The sequence below is a fragment of the Argopecten irradians genome, chromosome 1 (genome assembly GCF_041381155.1).
Source record: "Argopecten irradians isolate NY chromosome 1, Ai_NY, whole genome shotgun sequence".
Taxonomy (NCBI): domain Eukaryota; kingdom Metazoa; phylum Mollusca; class Bivalvia; order Pectinida; family Pectinidae; genus Argopecten; species Argopecten irradians.
In genome coordinates, this window is record NC_091134.1 from 69335943 (window position 1) to 69354651 (window position 18709).

The 18709-nt window shown below is 36.9% G+C and overlaps 1 protein-coding gene across 1 annotated transcript in view; it reads left to right on the forward strand.

Moving 5' to 3' along the window:
- The first annotated feature begins 432 nt into the window (after positions 1–432).
- The window catches only part of LOC138306868 (mitogen-activated protein kinase kinase kinase 7-like), a 51000-nt gene continuing 32723 nt past the window's right edge, over positions 433–18709 (forward strand). The window contains 12 exon segments of the mRNA XM_069247379.1: positions 433–612; positions 1734–1916; positions 3652–3697; positions 4025–4047; positions 4050–4168; positions 9763–9887; positions 10342–10470; positions 10730–10787; positions 11162–11234; positions 11807–11882; positions 12183–12379; positions 12721–12925. Of these exon segments, the coding sequence (XP_069103480.1) occupies positions 553–612; positions 1734–1916; positions 3652–3697; positions 4025–4047; positions 4050–4168; positions 9763–9887; positions 10342–10470; positions 10730–10787; positions 11162–11234; positions 11807–11882; positions 12183–12379; positions 12721–12925 (1294 nt within the window). The 5' untranslated portion in view covers positions 433–552.

Below are 18709 nucleotides of genomic sequence, written 5' to 3' on the forward strand. Positions count from 1 at the left end.
TATGTTTGTTATTTATAAAATGCACGTGAATGTATCTAAAATACCTATGTGGTGCATTGAGTGCATGTTCCTGCTTTATTTCTAAAGAAATAATACTTTCTGTCTCGGTGTAATCGCAGATTTAGACATCTACTAGCTATATAGCCATTATGTCAAAAAATTTAGTGTAAGACAATGAAAATCCAGTGGCATGAAAGCCACAGTGCAACAAGAGTTATCTTTCTTTGTACAATGAAACGGCTGACAAAACTAAATCAACTATTAAATTGTCAAATACAGTTTTCATATTGATAAGATTATTTCATTCCTACTTAATCAATGCTATATATATATAACTGAAGTCATAGATAATGGGGAAAATGACAATTATCTTTTCACATTGTTTAATTACTCCGCTACTTCCGTTAGTTTGGACCATTCCGTAAATTACATAGTACCCTTGTCGATTACCTCCCCTGACAAGACGTCCATAAGAAAATGTCTGCAGACTGAGAAGTGTCAGCTCTCCTGACAGTGAGGCTGGAGGGCCTATGGTAATTCACACACATCGAGATGGACGCCCCACAGGCTTTTGTGGAGGAAATCGATTTCAACGAACTCCAATGCCACGAGGTAAAGCGACGGATGAGAGTACTGTCCGTTTGTTTTCATATGATAATGATGTTTACAAATTTTTGGGTTTTCCACATTTTATATCCCCCATGTTGAATGTTATTTGGGGTTTTAAAGTTCCAAAGTGCCATGTCTGTTAAATCACATTATAAACAGCCACCCAAACACCTGTAGACACCCGCACTAGATACACACATCCCTATGCATACAGACACATTGTGATAGGACGGCTGTATGTAGTAATGTTTCGTCCACGGTTCTTTTATGGATCTGAGGTTCCGTGTTGGTTTACTTATCATACAAATACGACTAAAACCGAAATACAAATTCAAAATTTTTATTATAATTCAACAGATCTATATCCAAACAAATAACAAATATTTTGAGGCAACGAAACAATTTACGGTGTTAATAAAAGCCACCTGTCCTTCCCGCTAGATATCATAAATTCATTTAACCTCTAGAATATACTTTTATACTTTAATACTACATGGCTACAAGGCCTTATATCCAGCTATAGCTACCTAGAAAGTGACCAGGCCGACAATACCTTGTCTCAGTGCCAAAGTGACCGATACAGGCTACAACATGGTCTATTATACCTGTATCGGTAACTTGAATGGTTTACGCCGCTGCATTATAACAAAAAGTGGTACTGTCCTGGTACCCCGTATGTCATAAACAATATGACAGCAGACGAAATATTAATGATATTAACAACAAAATAATAACCAGGTATATACATAAATTAACCACTCCTGCCACAACATCGCAGCCACAAAGGATACATTTAGGTGTTCCTTCTTCCCATACACCATCACACACTGGAATCTCCTCCCTGTGGCAACAGTACAAAACACTTCACTGGAGGGCTTCAAGGCAAACATAAACAACGTAGCCCTTGAAGCCCCCACTCACAAATAAACACCTCATTTCTATCATGTTTTTAACCTATCTATTCCAGCACCCACGCCACTGAGCCATATCACCTCAACTATAATCGTCACAATTGACGGATGGTGACAAGCTAAAGACGAATTAAAGAATATTTGTTTAACAATAATTGAAAGTAAAGCAAGCTTATATATCAATGATCCATATTTATATTGTCTTTATTACAGGTTGTTGGAAAAGGTGCCTTTGGTGTGGTTAGTAGAGCCAAATGGCGAGGCAAAGAAGTGGCTGTAAAGTTGATAGAGACAGAGTCAGAGAGGATAGCTTTCATCACTGAGCTCAAGCAGCTTTCTCGTGTTAATCATCCAAATATTGTCAAATTATATGGAGCCTGCACCAAACAACCAGCGGTAAATAATCTCGGAGACACATGTAGTTGACACTGTGATACTTATCAGTACAAAGACACATGTAGTTGATACTGTGATACTTACAGTGTTTTCCCTGCCTATATATTTGGGGCCGAAATAAGGCTCCATTCCCAATTGTATTTCTTGTTATTTTTCCCAAATCTTTGTCTAAATTTCCCAAATCAGTGAGTTGACGCCTATTTTGTGTGACGAAACAAAAAATTCCAGAAAGCCCAAGTTTGAACGTCGTATTTTAGTATACATTCTTATACTTGATTCTCAGAGAAGGGTTATTGTTTATTTTCATCTTTTCCAAAATTTCCATAAACACAGTTAATATTTTTATTTCCTACTTTTATCGCACAAAATTTCCCAATTTTCACCAATGGCAATTTCCCAAAATACCCAGGAAAAACACTGACTTATCAGTACAAAGACACATGTAGTTGATACTGTGATACTTATCAGTACAAAGACACATGTAGTTGATACTGTGATACTTATCAGTACAAAGACACATGTAGTTGATACTGTGATACTTATCAGTACAAAGACACATGTAGTCGATACTGTGATACTTATCAGTACAAAGACTCATGTAGTTGATACTGTGATACTTATCAGTACAAAGACACATGTAGTTGATACCGTGATACTTATCAGTACAAAGTCTCATGTAGTTGATACTGTGATACTATCAGTACAAAGACACATGTAGTTGATACTGTGATACTTATCAGTACAAAGACTCATGTAGTTGATACTGTGATACTTATCAGTACAAAGACACATGTAGTTGATACTGTGATACTTATCAGTACAAAGACACATGTAGTTGATACTGTGATACTTATCAGTACAAAGACACATGTAGTTGATACTGTGATACTTATCAGTACAAAGACACATGTAGTTGATATTGTGATACTTATCAGTACAAAGACACATGTAGTTGATACTGTGATACTTATCAGTACAAAGACACATGTAGTTGATACTGTGATACTTATCAGTACAAAGACACTTGTTGTTGATACTGTGATACTATCAGTACAAAGACACATGTAGTTGATACTGTGATACTTATCAGTACAAAGACTCATGTAGTTGATACTGTGATACTTATCAGTACAAAGACTCATGTAGTTGATACTGTGATACTTATCAGTACAAAGACACATGTAGTTGATACTGTGATACTTATCAGTACAAAGACACATGTAGTTGATACTGTGATACTTATCAGTACAAAGACACATGTAGTTGATACTGTGATACTTATCAGTACAAAGACACATGTAGTTGATACTGTGATACTTATCAGTACAAAGACACATGTAGTTGATGCTGTGATACTTATCAGTACGAGTCAGGCTAGCAGCTGTAACTACTTAGTGCTGTATTAAAGTACAGTAATCCCCGTCTTAACAACCACCTGAGTAATAGTAGTATACAGAGAGCACCTGCTTATTTAAACCAGAAAAGTCATTTTCAACCCAATTTGATATGTGTATCAAGACCGTTTGGCCATTAAGACCAGGTTTTCTTTTTTCGTTTGTTGGTTTAAATAGACAGGTTTCACTTTAATTTCAGATAAAAAAATTTAAGTTCTGTATTTGTTTTATCCATCAACTATGTTTGGAAATGATAAGTTGTTAAAAATGTTTTGTTAATATGGTAGATTTTTTGAGTTCATTGGTATTCAAATGAATACAATAATTATCTGCCTTTCTAGGTATGTTTGGTAATGGAGTATGCTGAAGGGGGATCCCTGTACAATGGTAAGTATATAGATATCATGCATACAACAGTGGGTTGGATATACTACTTAGTCAAAAATTCTCTTGGAACGACCCTGACGCTCTCATTCATATCAGTGATTAACCCACTCGTCTTTTACCTAGCCAGTTGGGGGGGGGGGGGGGGGGGGGTGATCTGGGCAATCGAAAGTGATTGGTAAAAGTTATATAAATTGTTTCGCAATCAATGTAAAATAAATAAATTTAAATTAACAGTTAACGGTTATAAAAAAATCCCAACACAGGATAGCAACACCTTATTCATATCAAATACTATCTAGGGTTGTAAAACACTTTTATCCTTTTCAGTCCTGCATGGTACAGGACCCCAGCCTGGCCTGCATATACTGCAGCCCATGCCATGAGCTGGGCACTTCAATGTGCCAAAGGAGTGGAGTATCTCCATAACATGAAGCCTAAAGCTCTCATCCACAGAGACATGAAACCACCAAAGTAAGTTAGAGGAGGGGAGGAGTGGTTTAGGCTATCTACAGAAACATCAAGGTGGGGAGTGGTTTAGGATATCTACAGAAACATCAAGGCGGGGATGGTTTAGGGCATCTACAGAAACGTTAAATTGGGGATGGTTTAGGCCATCTACAGAAACATCAAGGCGGGGGATGGTTTAGGGCATCTACAGAAACGTTAAATTGGGGATGGTTTAGGCCATCTACAGAAACATCAAGGCGGGGGATGGTTTAGGGCATCTACAGAAACATCAAGGCGGGGGATGGTGTTTAGGGCATCTACAGAAACGTTAAATTGGGGATGGTTTAGGCCATCTACAGAAACATCAAGGCGGGGATGGTTTAGGGCATCTACAGAAACATCAAGGTGGGGGATGTTTTAGGGCATCTACAGAAACATCAAGGTGGGGATGGTTTAGGGCATCTACAGAAACGTTAAATTGGGGATGGTTTAGGCCATCTACAGAAACATCAAGGCGGGGATGGTTTAGGGCATCTACAGCAACATCAAGGTGGGGATGTTTTAGGGCATCTACAGAAACATCAAGGTGGGGGATGGTTTAGGATATCTACAGAAACATCAAGGTTGGGGATGGTTTAAGGCATCTACAGAAACATCAAGGTTTGGGAAAGGCCATCTACAGAAACATCAAGGTGCGGATGGTTTAGGGCATCCACAGAAACATCAAAGCGAGGATGATTCAGAGCATCTACAGAAATATCAAGGTGGGGATTGTTTAGGGCATCTACAGAAACATCAAAGCGAGGATGATTTAGAGCATCTACAGAAACATCAAGGTGGGGATGTTTTAGGGCATCTACAGAAACATCAAGGTGGGGGATGGTTTAGGATATCAACGGAAACATCAAGGTTGGGGATGGTTTAAGGCATCTACAGAAACATCAAGGTTTGGGAAAGGCCATCTACAGAAACATCAAGGTGCGGATGGTTTAGGGCATCCACAGAAACATCAAAGCGAGGATGATTTAGAGCATCTACAGAAATATCAATGTGGGGATTGTTTAGGGCATCTACAGAAACATCAAGGTGGGGGATGGTTAAGGATATCTACAGAAACATCAAGGTGGGGATGGTTTAGGGCATCTACAGAAACATCAAGGTTTGGAAAAGGCCATCTACAGAAACATCAAAGCGAGGATGATTTAGAGCAGGTTTAGGGCATCTACAGAAACATTAAGGTTTGGAAAAGGCCATCTACAGAAACATCAAAGTGGTGATGGTTTAGGGAATCTACAGAAACATCAAGGTGGGGATGGTTTAGGGCATCTACAGAAACATCAATGTGGGGGATGGTTTAGGCTATCTACAGAAACATCAAGGTGGGGATGATTTAGAGCATCTACAGAAACATCAAGGTGGGGATGATTTAGAGCATCTACAGAAACATCAATGTGGGGGATGGTTTAAGGCATCTACAGAAACATCAATGTGGGGGATGTTTTAGGGCATCTACAGAAGCATCAAGGTGGGGGGATGGTTTAGGGCATCTACAGAAACATCAATGTGGGGATAGTTTAGGCCATCTACAGAAACATCAAGGTGGGGATAGTTTAGGGCATCTACAGAAACATCAATGTGGGGGATGGTTTAGGCCATCTACAGAAGCATCAAGGTGGGGGGATGGTTTAGGGCATCTACAGAAAACATCAAGGTGGGGATGGTTCATAGGCCATCTACAGAAACATCAAGGTGGGGGGATGGTTTAGGGCATCTACAGAAACATCAATGTGGGGGATTGTTTAGGCTATCTACAGAAACATCAAGGTGGGGATGGTTTAGGGCATCTACAGAAACATCAAGGTGGGGATGGTTTAGGGCATCTACAGAAACATCAATGTGGGGGATGTTTTAGGGCATCTACAGAAACATCAAGGTGGGGGATGGTTTAGGGCATCTACAGAAACATCAAGGTGGGGATGGTTTATAGGCCATCTACAGAAACATCAAGGTGGGGGATGGTTTAGGGCATCTACAGAAACATCAAGGTGGGGGATGGTTTAGGGCATCTACAGAAACATCAAGGTGGGGGATGGTTTAGGGCATCTACAGAAACATCAAGGTGGGGGATGGTTTAGGCTATATACAGAAACATCAAGGTGGGGATTTTTTAGGGCATCTAAAGAACATGAAACTTTCAAGTCTGGGTGGGGGGTGGGGTGGGGGGGGCTGCAGAACATCAATAAACATGACATGACATTATGTTATCCTTCATAATTTTCTGACAGTTATTGTTATCAAAATTAAAGGCATTGAGTTTATTTTTATGAAAACATGATAACTTTTTCTTCATGATAAGCAATTTTGATGAGAGATTATATTGTTACAGTTTTATTGTTAATGATGGGTGATATGGTGCTTGAGATCTTTGACTTTTTTACAGTGTATTATTAATTATGGGCGGTACGGTGCTCAAGATATTTGACTTTGTTACAGTTTATTGTTAATTATGGGCGGTATGGTGCTCAAGATCTTTAACTATGTTACACTTTATTGATAATTATGGGCGGTACGGTGCTGAAGATCTGTGACTTTGTTACAGTTTATTGTTAATTATGGGCGGTACGGTGCTGAAGATCTTTGACTTTGTTACAGTTTATCATTAATCATGGGAGGTACGGTGCTGAAGATCTGTAACTTTGGTACAGTTTATTATTAATCATGGGCAGTACAATACTGAAGATCTTTGACTTTGTTACAGTTTATTATTAATTATGGGCGGTACGGTGCTGAAGATCTGTGACTTTGTTACAGTTTATTGTTAATAATGGGAGGTACGGTGCTGAAGATCTGTGACTTTGTTACAGTTTATTATTAATTATGGGCGGTACGGTGCTGAAGATCTGTGACTTTGTTACAGTTTATTATTAATCATGGGCGGTACGGTGCTGAAGATCTGTGACTTTGTTACAGTTTATTGTTAATCATGGGCGGTACGGTGCTGAAGATCTGTGACTTTGGTACAGTTTATTATTAATCATGGGCGGTACGGTACTGAAGATCTTTGACTATGTTACACTTTTTTGATAATTATGGGCGGTACGGTGCTGAAGATCTGTGACTTTGTTACAGTTTATTATTAATCATGGGCGGTACAGTGCTGAAGATCTTTAACTATGTTACACTTTATTATTAATCATGGGCGGTACGGTGCTGAAGATCTGTGACTTTGTTACAGTTTACTATTAATCATGGGCAGTACGGTGCTGAAGATCTGTGACTTTGTTACAGTTTATTATTAATCATGGGCGGTACGGTGCTGAAGATCTGTGACTTTGTTAAGGTTTATTGTTAATCATGGGCGGTACGGTGCTGAAGATCTGTGACTTTGTTACAGTTTATTATTAATCATGGGCAGTACGGTGCTGAAGATCTATGACTTTGTTAAGGTTTATTGTTAATCATGGGCGGTACGGTGCTGAAGATCTGTGACTTTGTTACAGTTTATTATTAATCATGGGCGGTACGGTGCTGAAGATCTGTGACTTTGTTGCAGTTTATTATTAATCATGGGCAGTACGGTGCTGAAGATCTGTGACTTTGTTAAGGTTTATTGTTAATCATGGGCGGTTTGGTGCTGAAGATCTGTGACTTTGTTACAGTTTATTATTAATCATGGGCGGTACGGTGCTGAAGATCTGTGACTTTGTTAAGGTTTATTGTTAATCATGGGCGGTACGGTGCTGAAGACTTTGACTTTGTTACAGTTTATTATTAATCATGGGCGGTACAGTGCTGAAGATCTGTGACTTTGTTACAGTTTATTGTTAATTATGGGCGGTACAGTGCTGAAGATCTGTGACTTTGGTACAGTTTATTATTAATCATGGGCGGTACGGTGCTGAAGATCTGTGACTTTGGTACAGTTTATTATTAATTATGGGCGGTACGGTGCTGAAGATCTGTGACTTTGTTACAGTTTATTATTAATCATGGGCAGTACGGTGCTGAAGATCTGTGACTTTGTTACAGTTTATTATTAATCATGGGCGGTACGGTGCTGAAGATCTGTGACTTTGTTACAGTTTATTATTAATCATGGGCGGTACGGTGCTGAAGATCTGTGACTTTGTTACAGTTTATTGTTAATCATGGGCGGTACGGTGCTGAAGATCTGTGACTTTGGTACAGTTCATTATTAATCATGGGCGGTACGGTACTGAAGATCTTTGACTATGTTACACTTTTTTGATAATTATGGGCGGTACGGTGCTGAAGATCTGTGACTTTGTTACAGTTTATTATTAATCATGGGCGGTACAGTGCTGAAGATCTTTAACTATGTTACACTTTATTATTAATCATGGGCGGTACGGTGCTGAAGATCTGTGACTTTGTTACAGTTTACTATTAATCATGGGCAGTACGGTGCTGAAGATCTGTGACTTTGTTACAGTTTATTATTAATCATGGGCGGTACGGTGCTGAAGATCTGTGACTTTGTTAAGGTTTATTGTTAATCATGGGCGGTACGGTGCTGAAGATCTGTGACTTTGTTACAGTTTATTATTAATCATGGGCAGTACGGTGCTGAAGATCTATGACTTTGTTAAGGTTTATTGTTAATCATGGGCGGTACGGTGCTGAAGATCTGTGACTTTGTTACAGTTTATTATTAATCATGGGCGGTACGGTGCTGAAGATCTGTGACTTTGTTGCAGTTTATTATTAATCATGGGCAGTACGGTGCTGAAGATCTGTGACTTTGTTAAGGTTTATTGTTAATCATGGGCGGTTTGGTGCTGAAGATCTGTGACTTTGTTACAGTTTATTATTAATCATGGGCGGTACGGTGCTGAAGATCTGTGACTTTGTTAAGGTTTATTGTTAATCATGGGCGGTACGGTGCTGAAGACTTTGACTTTGTTACAGTTTATTATTAATCATGGGCGGTACGGTGCTGAAGATCTGTGACTTTGTTACAGTTTATTGTTAATTATGGGCGGTACAGTGCTGAAGATCTGTGACTTTGTTACAGTTTATTATTAATCATGGGCGGTACGGTGCTGAAGATCTGTGACTTTGGTACAGTTTATTATTAATTATGGGCGGTACGGTGCTGAAGATCTGTGACTTTGTTGCAGTTTATTATTAATCATGGGCAGTACGGTGCTGAAGATCTGTGACTTTGTTACAGTTTATTATTAATCATGGGCGGTACGGTGCTGAAGATCTGTGACTTTGTTACAGTTTATTATTAATCATGGGCGGTATGGTGCTGAAGATCTGTGACTTTGTTACAGTTTATTATTAATCATGGGCGGTACGGTGCTGAAGATCTGTGACTTTGTTACAGTTTATTATTAATCATGGGCGGTACGGTGCTGAAGATCTGTGACTTTGTTACAGTTTATTATTAATCATGGGCGGTACGGTGCTGAAGATCTGTGACTTTGTTACAGTTTATTGTTAATCATGGGCGGTACGGTGCTGAAGATCTGTGACTTTGTTACAGTTTATTATTAATCATGGGCGGTACGGTGCTGAAGATCTGTGACTTTGTTACAGTTTATTATTAATCATGGGCGGTACGGTGCTGAAGATCTGTGACTTTGTTACAGTTTATTATTAATCATGGGCGGTACGGTGCTGAAGATCTGTGACTTTGGTACAGCTTGCGATATACAGACACACATGACTAATAATAAAGGCAGTGCGGCCTGGATGGCTCCAGAAGTATTTGAAGGTTAGTGCTCTCAATTCATAACTTTTTTCAATATGGTAGACATCTGGTAATGTAACCCTGGTGAATAGCCACAATATCAGCTAGACAGATATCTTATGAGAGTGACCTAGAAATCCTGAGTTGTATCCCTAGCAAAGGTCACATGCACTATTACATTGAACCCCATGTTGGGTCTTGGGAATTCTGCTTTGCCTTTCTGCACAAGCTTAACCCAGGGAAACTCAAGGACAAGTTCTTTCCATTAGGGAAGTATTTAGTAATGGTAAATATAACGTAACCACAATATACATTTTGTATCTCTTGGCTAGAATGATCTCCTCTATAGGTCAATTGGTTAAGCAAGAGGCAGTGGTTAAATTTATGTGCTTTGTTACATTTCTTACAGAGTTATTGTGGAATGGGATATTTGTATAAATCTTGTGAAAGTGAAAAATCTGTATGAATTTTCAAACAGGAAGCAACTACAGTGAAAAGTGTGATGTGTTTAGCTGGGGTATCATTCTGTGGGAGGTCATTACGAGGAGGAAACCATTCGACGAAATCGGTGGTCCTGCATTCCGTATCATGTGGGCTGTACATAATGGTAAGATCCTATCAGTCTACTGAGTCGGATATTTTTATTCTGTTACAGAATATAAAATAATAAATAAAACGTATGCCTCTAATGCGGTTGTGACAGACTAATTGATTTTTGTTTGTTTATTCCTGCACTTCCACAAATAATTTAGATACAGTATAGTTATTTACTAGAGACATGGATCAGTAAATTTCCACAAAATAATCGAAGAAGTGTTTTCATGTATACTTAATAAATAGACACAAGATATCTTTGTTGTTTGTAGGTACACGCCCACCACTGGTTCGTAACCTACCCCGTCCTCTTGAGTTACTTATGACCAGGTAAGATATATTTAATATATTTCTGGACTGGCCTGTAGCAAGTGATTCTGGACATTTATCTAAATTTTATCTGGAGTGTACAAAGTTGTAAATCATGTGTCATGCTGTGCCTTCTTATTTTAACATGACCCGGTATTCCATTTAATTACTGCCAAAATCCTTGTATCAATAAGAACATACAACATATTTCTTGGTGTTTTCTTGACTACCATTCCCTGATTTTTTTTCTTAATTGATGCAAGTGTGGATTTATCTTGAAACATCACGTGCCGATTATTTTTTACGGGTCTTTGTATCTGATTCCTGAAGAGTTAGACAGTGTGTAAATGGTCTCCTGTACATAGTGTATTGACACTGTACCATTGTGATTTCAGGTGCTGGTCAGGTAACCCAGCAGAGAGACCCTCTATGGCAGAAGTCACCAGGATCATGTCTCATTTATTCCAGGTACATTTTGTATTTCTACAGTGAAATGTTTAACAAAGTGGTTTGTTTGTGCTTTACAACTGTATAGCCCTGTTTGATATATGATCAATAATTCTGTGGCCCTGCAGGTAGGGCGTTAGAATTGTACCTGCTGCCCCTATTGCATGATCGTATAAGGCAACTAAATTTAGGATCTTATCTTTTCTCTTCTTCCTAACTGACTTTATCTTTCCTAATGCCTCCCTTGGCACCGCCTCACTTTTGGCCTTGTGTTGAGCGTTCGCCCCTGTTAGGAAGGCTCTGGGTTCTGTCACCTGGCCAATACGTACCTAAGTCTATAAAAGTGATAGTTTCTGCTCCTGCTTAGCACTCGTTGTCAGTATAATGTGACCGGGCGGGGTGTGTAGCTTGGTGTCTTCAGCCGCATGCTTCAGTGATTAGCACTATAAAAAGGGCAACAGTTCCACTATACAAGAAGACACAACACAAAAATACTGCAGTCTCCCAAAATTGTTTACAGGCTGTTAAAAGGACGTTAAAATAATCAAACAAACAAATAAACAATCAATAATTGTGTTTTCTTTGTTCACCAGTTTTTTGAAGGTGCTGAGAAGCCATTGGTCTACCCACATTACGAGGAGGAAGATGAAGCTGGTTCACCTGAGTTTTGTTAGTAAAAGAATTTAAATTTACATTAAAATCATTCCTCCTACGTATATCTTTCAAAGCTCTTCCATTACTAAACAAACTGAAAATGTGAAAAAAGAAAACAACACAAAAATTATATTAGTGTCTGATTCAGATTCCAGGTTCAATACTTCACGTATAAAATAGATAATGAACTTATTTTGAGAGTTATAATTCCAAAATCTGTAAGAGTCTGATAATGGTTGAAGATATATCTAAGATACCTGCCTTCCTATAGTAAATAAAAAAAAAAATAAGAAAAGATAAACTATTACATTTCAGCCTTCAACACACCTGCATCAGTATTTTACAACACACCACCAAATGACGTGATAACGTCGTTCACCCCACAGACGTCAGAGTCACGGTCTGGGACACTTATCAGTGACACAGTGCGTCACCAGCTAGACAGGAATGAGGCTGACGATCCCCCACAGATGTCACCACCTCCACTACCGCCGCGGGCCAATCCACCACAGGTACAGAGGGGCCTTGTAACTTCTGCTGTACAAATGATGGGGTATCTAGTAGTCTGCCATAGTGACAAGATATTATAATAATACTGTATAGTTGTACAGTTAGTTACTCTCAGAGAAGGATATTTTTGTGATTTCAGATTGAATTCCATTTACAATTGAAACCAAATCACAAAATTTTGAATAAATTATTGGAAAATTCTGGTATTCTTGAATTGCAAATAGTCTAAATTTTATTCATCACAACACACTCAAATTTAGGTCAAATCCGGGCTAAGTTACACAATCATCTGAAATGACCTTCCTTAAAGTTTTAATTTAAAGTCTAGCATTCTTCCCATCAGGGTGAGCAGACACGACAGATGAGTGCTCCACCTTCCTTAGCAGCGAGTCGAGAGAGTTTGTTTGAAGGTCATGTTCGCAGTCCAAGGTCAGGCACACCTGTCGACCCACACCTGAAGAGATACTCCGCAGACATGAGTAGATTTGATGGTGACATCATGACACAGGGGAGCAGTGGCAGTGGGAGTAGTAGTGAGTCACACAAAGGTCAGTTATTGCATAAAGGTCAGTTAGTGCATAAAGATTATAAGTGCATAAAGTCAGTTGATTACTGTAGTGCATAAAGGTCAGATAGTGCATAAAGGTCAGATAGTGCACAAAGGTCAGATAGTGCATAAAGGTCAGATAGTGCATACAGGTCAGTAAGTGCATGGAGGTCGGTTAGTACATTTTGGTCATTTAGTGCATAAAGGTTGATTAGTGCACAAATGTCAATTAGTGCATTAAGGTTGATTAGTGCATAGGTTAGTTAATGCATACACGTCAGTTCTGGTACAAATACTGTTAGTATACATAGATGTCAGTTATTGCTTGGAAGTTGGTTTGCATACAAAGGTGAATTAATGCATAGTGAGCAATTAGTGCATATAAGTAAATTTTTTTTATAGATCAATAGTGCACTGTGGTTATCAGTTCACTTATGACTTGATGCATATATTATGATTTGTGCAGTTAGATTGGTCTGTTAGTACACAAAGTAGAAGTAAAGAGTCACAGCAATAGATTATACAGAGATCACAGGTTGAGATAGAGTAGCAAGCTGTACTGGTTGTGAGACATACATATGTATTCAGTTGTACTCTGACATTGCCAAATACAGTAAAATCTTTTTATAGCGTTTCCGGTTTTTACGTTTTTCCGGCTTTAACATATGAATAAAAAATCCTCGTCAAAATCACTCTACAATCCTTGTTAATTTGTGTGCCTATAACGTTTCCGCAAACAACATATTTCCGGCTTTAGCTTATCACTATTTAATCCCCTACAGCCGATTTTACCTGGAATAACGTAGGTGAGCTCTGCTAGGTTACGCATCAGTAAACATGTACAATATATAAGTTAACAATGCTATAGAGACAATGCTAAACAATCTCTAATTACAGCATTCTTTTCGAAATAGATATCTTTGCAAAGATTGTAATTTAGACTATTGTTTAATAGTCACATATGTAAATATATTTCTGAATTATTTTCGTTATTAAATCAAGTTATTATTGAGCATACCTATTGCGTTAGGCCAAAAAAAAAAAATTGTTAGTTTCTCAGGCCACTTTTTTAAAAAGTCAGTGCGGGCGGCGGGAATATTTTTTTATTTTTTATTTCTCTGAAAACAAATGCGGCAGATAACATTTTATTTTTTTCTCACTTGAAGGACATGAAAATCAATGAAAACATGTGTAGAAAATGTAAATTCTTACTCAGTCTTTAAGAACAGCTTTTAAATATCTCAATCATCACTATATCCAAAGAAACCCAGTTGAAAATACATAATCCTGGGGGGAAACACTCCGTTTTGAGCAAGTGCTTACATCGGCAGCCATTTTTTACCGGAAATGAAAGGTGCATACTAAAATTGGAGCCAATTTCCGGGTGCGTTTTCGAATGGAAATTTCGGGCGAGTTCGAATGGAAATTTGGGGTGCGTTCGATGCGGCGGTCTCGATTTCAATTTTTAAGTTATGGTGCATAAAAACGTTGGTGCGGGAGGTAAATGTCGATGCGGCGGGGCCTGAGAAACTAAGAATTAATTTTGTTTGGCCTTAGGGTTTTGTATTTCAACATTAATCATTATGTCATTTCCGTAACACTTTTATAATGTTTTCCACTTATAACGTATATATTTTCCTAGTCCCCTGGAATATGTTATAAACGGATTTTACTGTAGGTGCATGGCAAGTTTACATATAGGTGTTATGTAGGGAAAAAGGTTATGTTTGATAGAACCTGGGAATAATGTAGATATAAGGTGAAAAAGAGAAACCTTATTTATAAAAAGTAATTACAAATATTTAGGGGGGGAGTGGTTTTATATAGATTAATGAAGACAATTAATTTTACATTATAATTGGTGTTAGTGATTGATTAGAGTTGGCCCTCGCTGTCTTCTATGTTGGACCTTGCTCCGTCTTTCTTTGTTTCTGTAATATAAAGGTCTCTGATACTTCTCTCCTTTGTGTCAAGTTTTAGCATGACTGTATGATGCACGACGTTCTACACAAGTTTTGACTAGGTTTCCTTTCTTGTCTATATGGTTTGTAACTCTTTAGTGTTTACAACAATTCAAATTTAAAGGAAAAGTGACAGTTTTAAGAAAAAGGAAAAACAATAAGAACTTATAGATGAAATATTAATTAAAAGTAGTGTTATGGCCTGTTTGTTGCTTTATCTGTTTCTTGTTTACTTGTGTGTTTCTAGGTTGAATGTGTGTTGTGAATATTCCTTTTTTAACAAGACTGATTTGCCTCGTTTGAAAACTGATGTGATTTATCTATTAATAAGATACAGACAAAATTACTAACTGATATATTGGTAATACATGTACTGTATAAAGAAGACTAACTTTATCAATGTATGATTTCAAGAAAATTCTATTGGTCAACATATTGAGTGCTATCATTGGTAGCCAAAATATGTAGTTCATGCATTTTATTTCTTGATATTTTAATTCAGAACCCCTTTTTAAGGTTGAATTAGTTTAATTTAATCAATTTATGAATGAGTGGGATTGTATTTCATTTAATGATATTTTTGTTTGTAAAATTATCTTCTAATTGACCTTTTTAACTTAAAAAACAGCATTTAGATCAAGAGACAAATATCTGACTATAAAATCTCCCAAAATATGAAAAGAATCCGGATATTCTGGTATTACATGTAAACCATTTTGTTATTATTTCTATTTACAATTACCAGTATGTATTTCCCTAATGCTTTGATCTTGTGGGTAAAATTGAATGTTAAAGATTATGAATGTTTACAAAGGAGTAGATATGATAGGACCAGTATTTGGCCTTAATTTTCAGGCCGAAAAATATTAACTCTGATCCACATCAATTTCACATCAATAAATACTCTCATACTTGCCATTCATCAAAACATAACTTTTTATAACCATGTACACGATGTGCTCTATGACGTCATCAAATTGATGATTTTCCTCTTCTTGCCAAATTTTGCTAGAAAGTCATCATCTTTAGGTTAGAAAAGGCTTGAAATGGATTTGGTCGCCACCTTGGAGCAACTTTATATTTTGCATGGATATGCGTAAATACACGATACACAACGTGTGAAAATCTCTTTCTGCTCCACGAAGGCGGCCACATTCATTTTTAGAGAAAACCACTCAAAAAGTATGATTTTCCAAGGATTTTTGTGAAAAATGGCGGGAAACTGCATGTTGATGACGTCATTGTGAACATAATTGGCACATGCGGGATATTTTCGAGATGTAATGTGTTAGCAAATGTATTCAACTGTTATATGGCAAAATATGTTGTTCTTTACTGGAGAATTAATTTTGGAGCCATATTCGAGTCTTAACGTACCTTCTCCTTTGTGAAGAGAAATTAGAATACTGAAAACACAACTATAAAACGGTTTTTTCCTCCCTAGCGCTTTCTCGGCTCATGCCGGTCTTCAGGGGTTTGAATTCTTTTATTTGTAAAACATGACGTCATAGTAAGATTACGTCATGACATAGTACATAAAGATATTGTGAATGGTTCTGGAAGAAACTAACAAAAACATGAGGACAAAATAAAAACTAATATGAAGTTCCTTTGTCCCGTTCTGAATTTAACACAGGTTTCATAAGTTGAATGAAATACATTTCTTTATTTTCTCTTTTTGAAAGATCTGAATTAGACATTTGATATATTGGTAAAATAAAAAAGTTATCATTAGCACACATATGACAATGTTCGTTTACTGTTAAATATCTGAGATGGTCTGTTTTGGTTTGTTGTCGGTGTAATGTAACTCTCTTTCTCAATTCCATTCCTGTCTGACCAATATAAAAATCTGAGCATTTGCTACAAATAAGTGCGTATATGACATTTTTGGACGTACAATTCATATTAGTTTTAATTTTGAAATTAAAACCATTTTTGAATGTATAATTTTTACACTCTATAATAATATCACATGTTTTGCAACGCTTTTGCATACATTTAGTGACAGAAGTATCTTGAATTTTCAAATCAAATTTTGACGCACATAAAATATGTTTAAGGTTCTTAGGTTGACGCTTGCAATTTATTATTTTCTTGTTAGATAAAATCAATTTCATTCTGTCGCTATTTTTCATGTAATCTTCACAACCTTTTACAATTGGAAAAATATTGTAGTTGTTTGGATTAAAAGTACTGACAAAAGGTATTATATTGCTTTTGGATTCCACTTTATTCAGTTTCCTTAAATGAATAGGTCCTTCTTTTTTTTTTTTTTTTTTTTTTTGCTCTTTCAACTCCATAATCTATAACTTCTTGTGGATAATGCTGTTTGCGCAGATAAAAGACTAAATTATCTAAGCGTTTAGCTAAAATAGTTTTATCACTTACGATTGTGATTAGACGGGACGCTAAATTAAAGGGGATATTTAGCTTTACATGCCTTGCATGATTTGAATAAAAATCAAGATAGTTATGCGAATCCATTGGCTTACAATACAAGTCAGTAGTGATTTCACCATTTTTAATATGTACAGATATATCCAAAAACGGTAGTTTTACTGTACTAGAATCCATTGTGTACTGTATATCAGGATGTAGCTTATTAAGTTCTTGAAATAATGTATTTACATCTTTATCTGATTGCCAGATGACTATAGGTCTGAATTTTAAGTCAGTTGGACAATGTATAGTAATATACTCAGAGTTTTGTTCTTTTATAGCAATAGCAATTTGACTGCTTTTATGAATCTTCGGTAAACCATAAAAGTAACTAGTTTTAAATGAAAAATTTGTTAAGTAATCTATTTCCTCTTTAAGAAGTTCACCGCCTTCTCTGTTAACCAAGTTTACAATTTGTTTAAAAGTCATCTCATCCTGTTCAGAATTACATTCGTTATAAAATACTTCGTTGGATAACATTTCCCTAATCTTTTTAGCATAGTAGTCAGTATCTATGACAACAACAGCGCAACCCTTATCAACCTCCTTAATAATTATTGTCTTGTCTTGTGCTAAATTTTCTTGTGCTTTTCTTAGTTGATAAGACAAATTACTTTTTCTATTTTGTATAGGAAGCGGATGTTTCTTTAGTCTAGATATAGTTTCTTCTAAAACAATATCGTCACATTTAGATGGATTATAAGTAGACTTATTTTTCACAAGTGGTAAATTTTCTGTGGACTGATCGTAATTGTCAGAAAAATATTTTTCTTCTAATCTAAGTTGTCTACAAAATCGCAAAACATCGCATTCTAATTCTTTCTTATCTGATTTTGGAGTAGGACAAAATTTAAGACCTTTTTTAAGCAAATTAATTTCATGTTCCGTTAAACTGCGTGATGACAAATTGATAACTTTTGGTAGTACCTGTTCAGTCAATGAGTCCTGGTTTTTCCCCCGCCTTTCATTTGATGATGGCGCTTTTCTAAAAAAGAACGTCGCGAAATTCTACCAATATATGTTGTACCATCTGTTGTAACCGGAAGCGACAACGGCGGTGAATTCTTCATTTTTTTCCTTGGTCGAAGGATTCTTTTAGATGCTGCTGTAGTACATGTAGTCTTCGTTGGTTCTTGGTGTTTTGTTAATCCCGTATTGTTACGTTGATTAAGCCTTGGAGATGGTGATTTAACAGCATCGGAATAAAAAAGTGGACTTTCCGGTTCTGCTGTTGTATCTAGTTTATCTTTTATAGTCATTCTACGTAGTTTCTGATCCTTTTGTTGTTGTTGACGCGAAGGTGTAGTTTCTTTGCTCGACACCAAATTAGTTCCGTAGTTGTCCACATATTCATTGTACCACTCTTTCTTTTTGTTCCATAT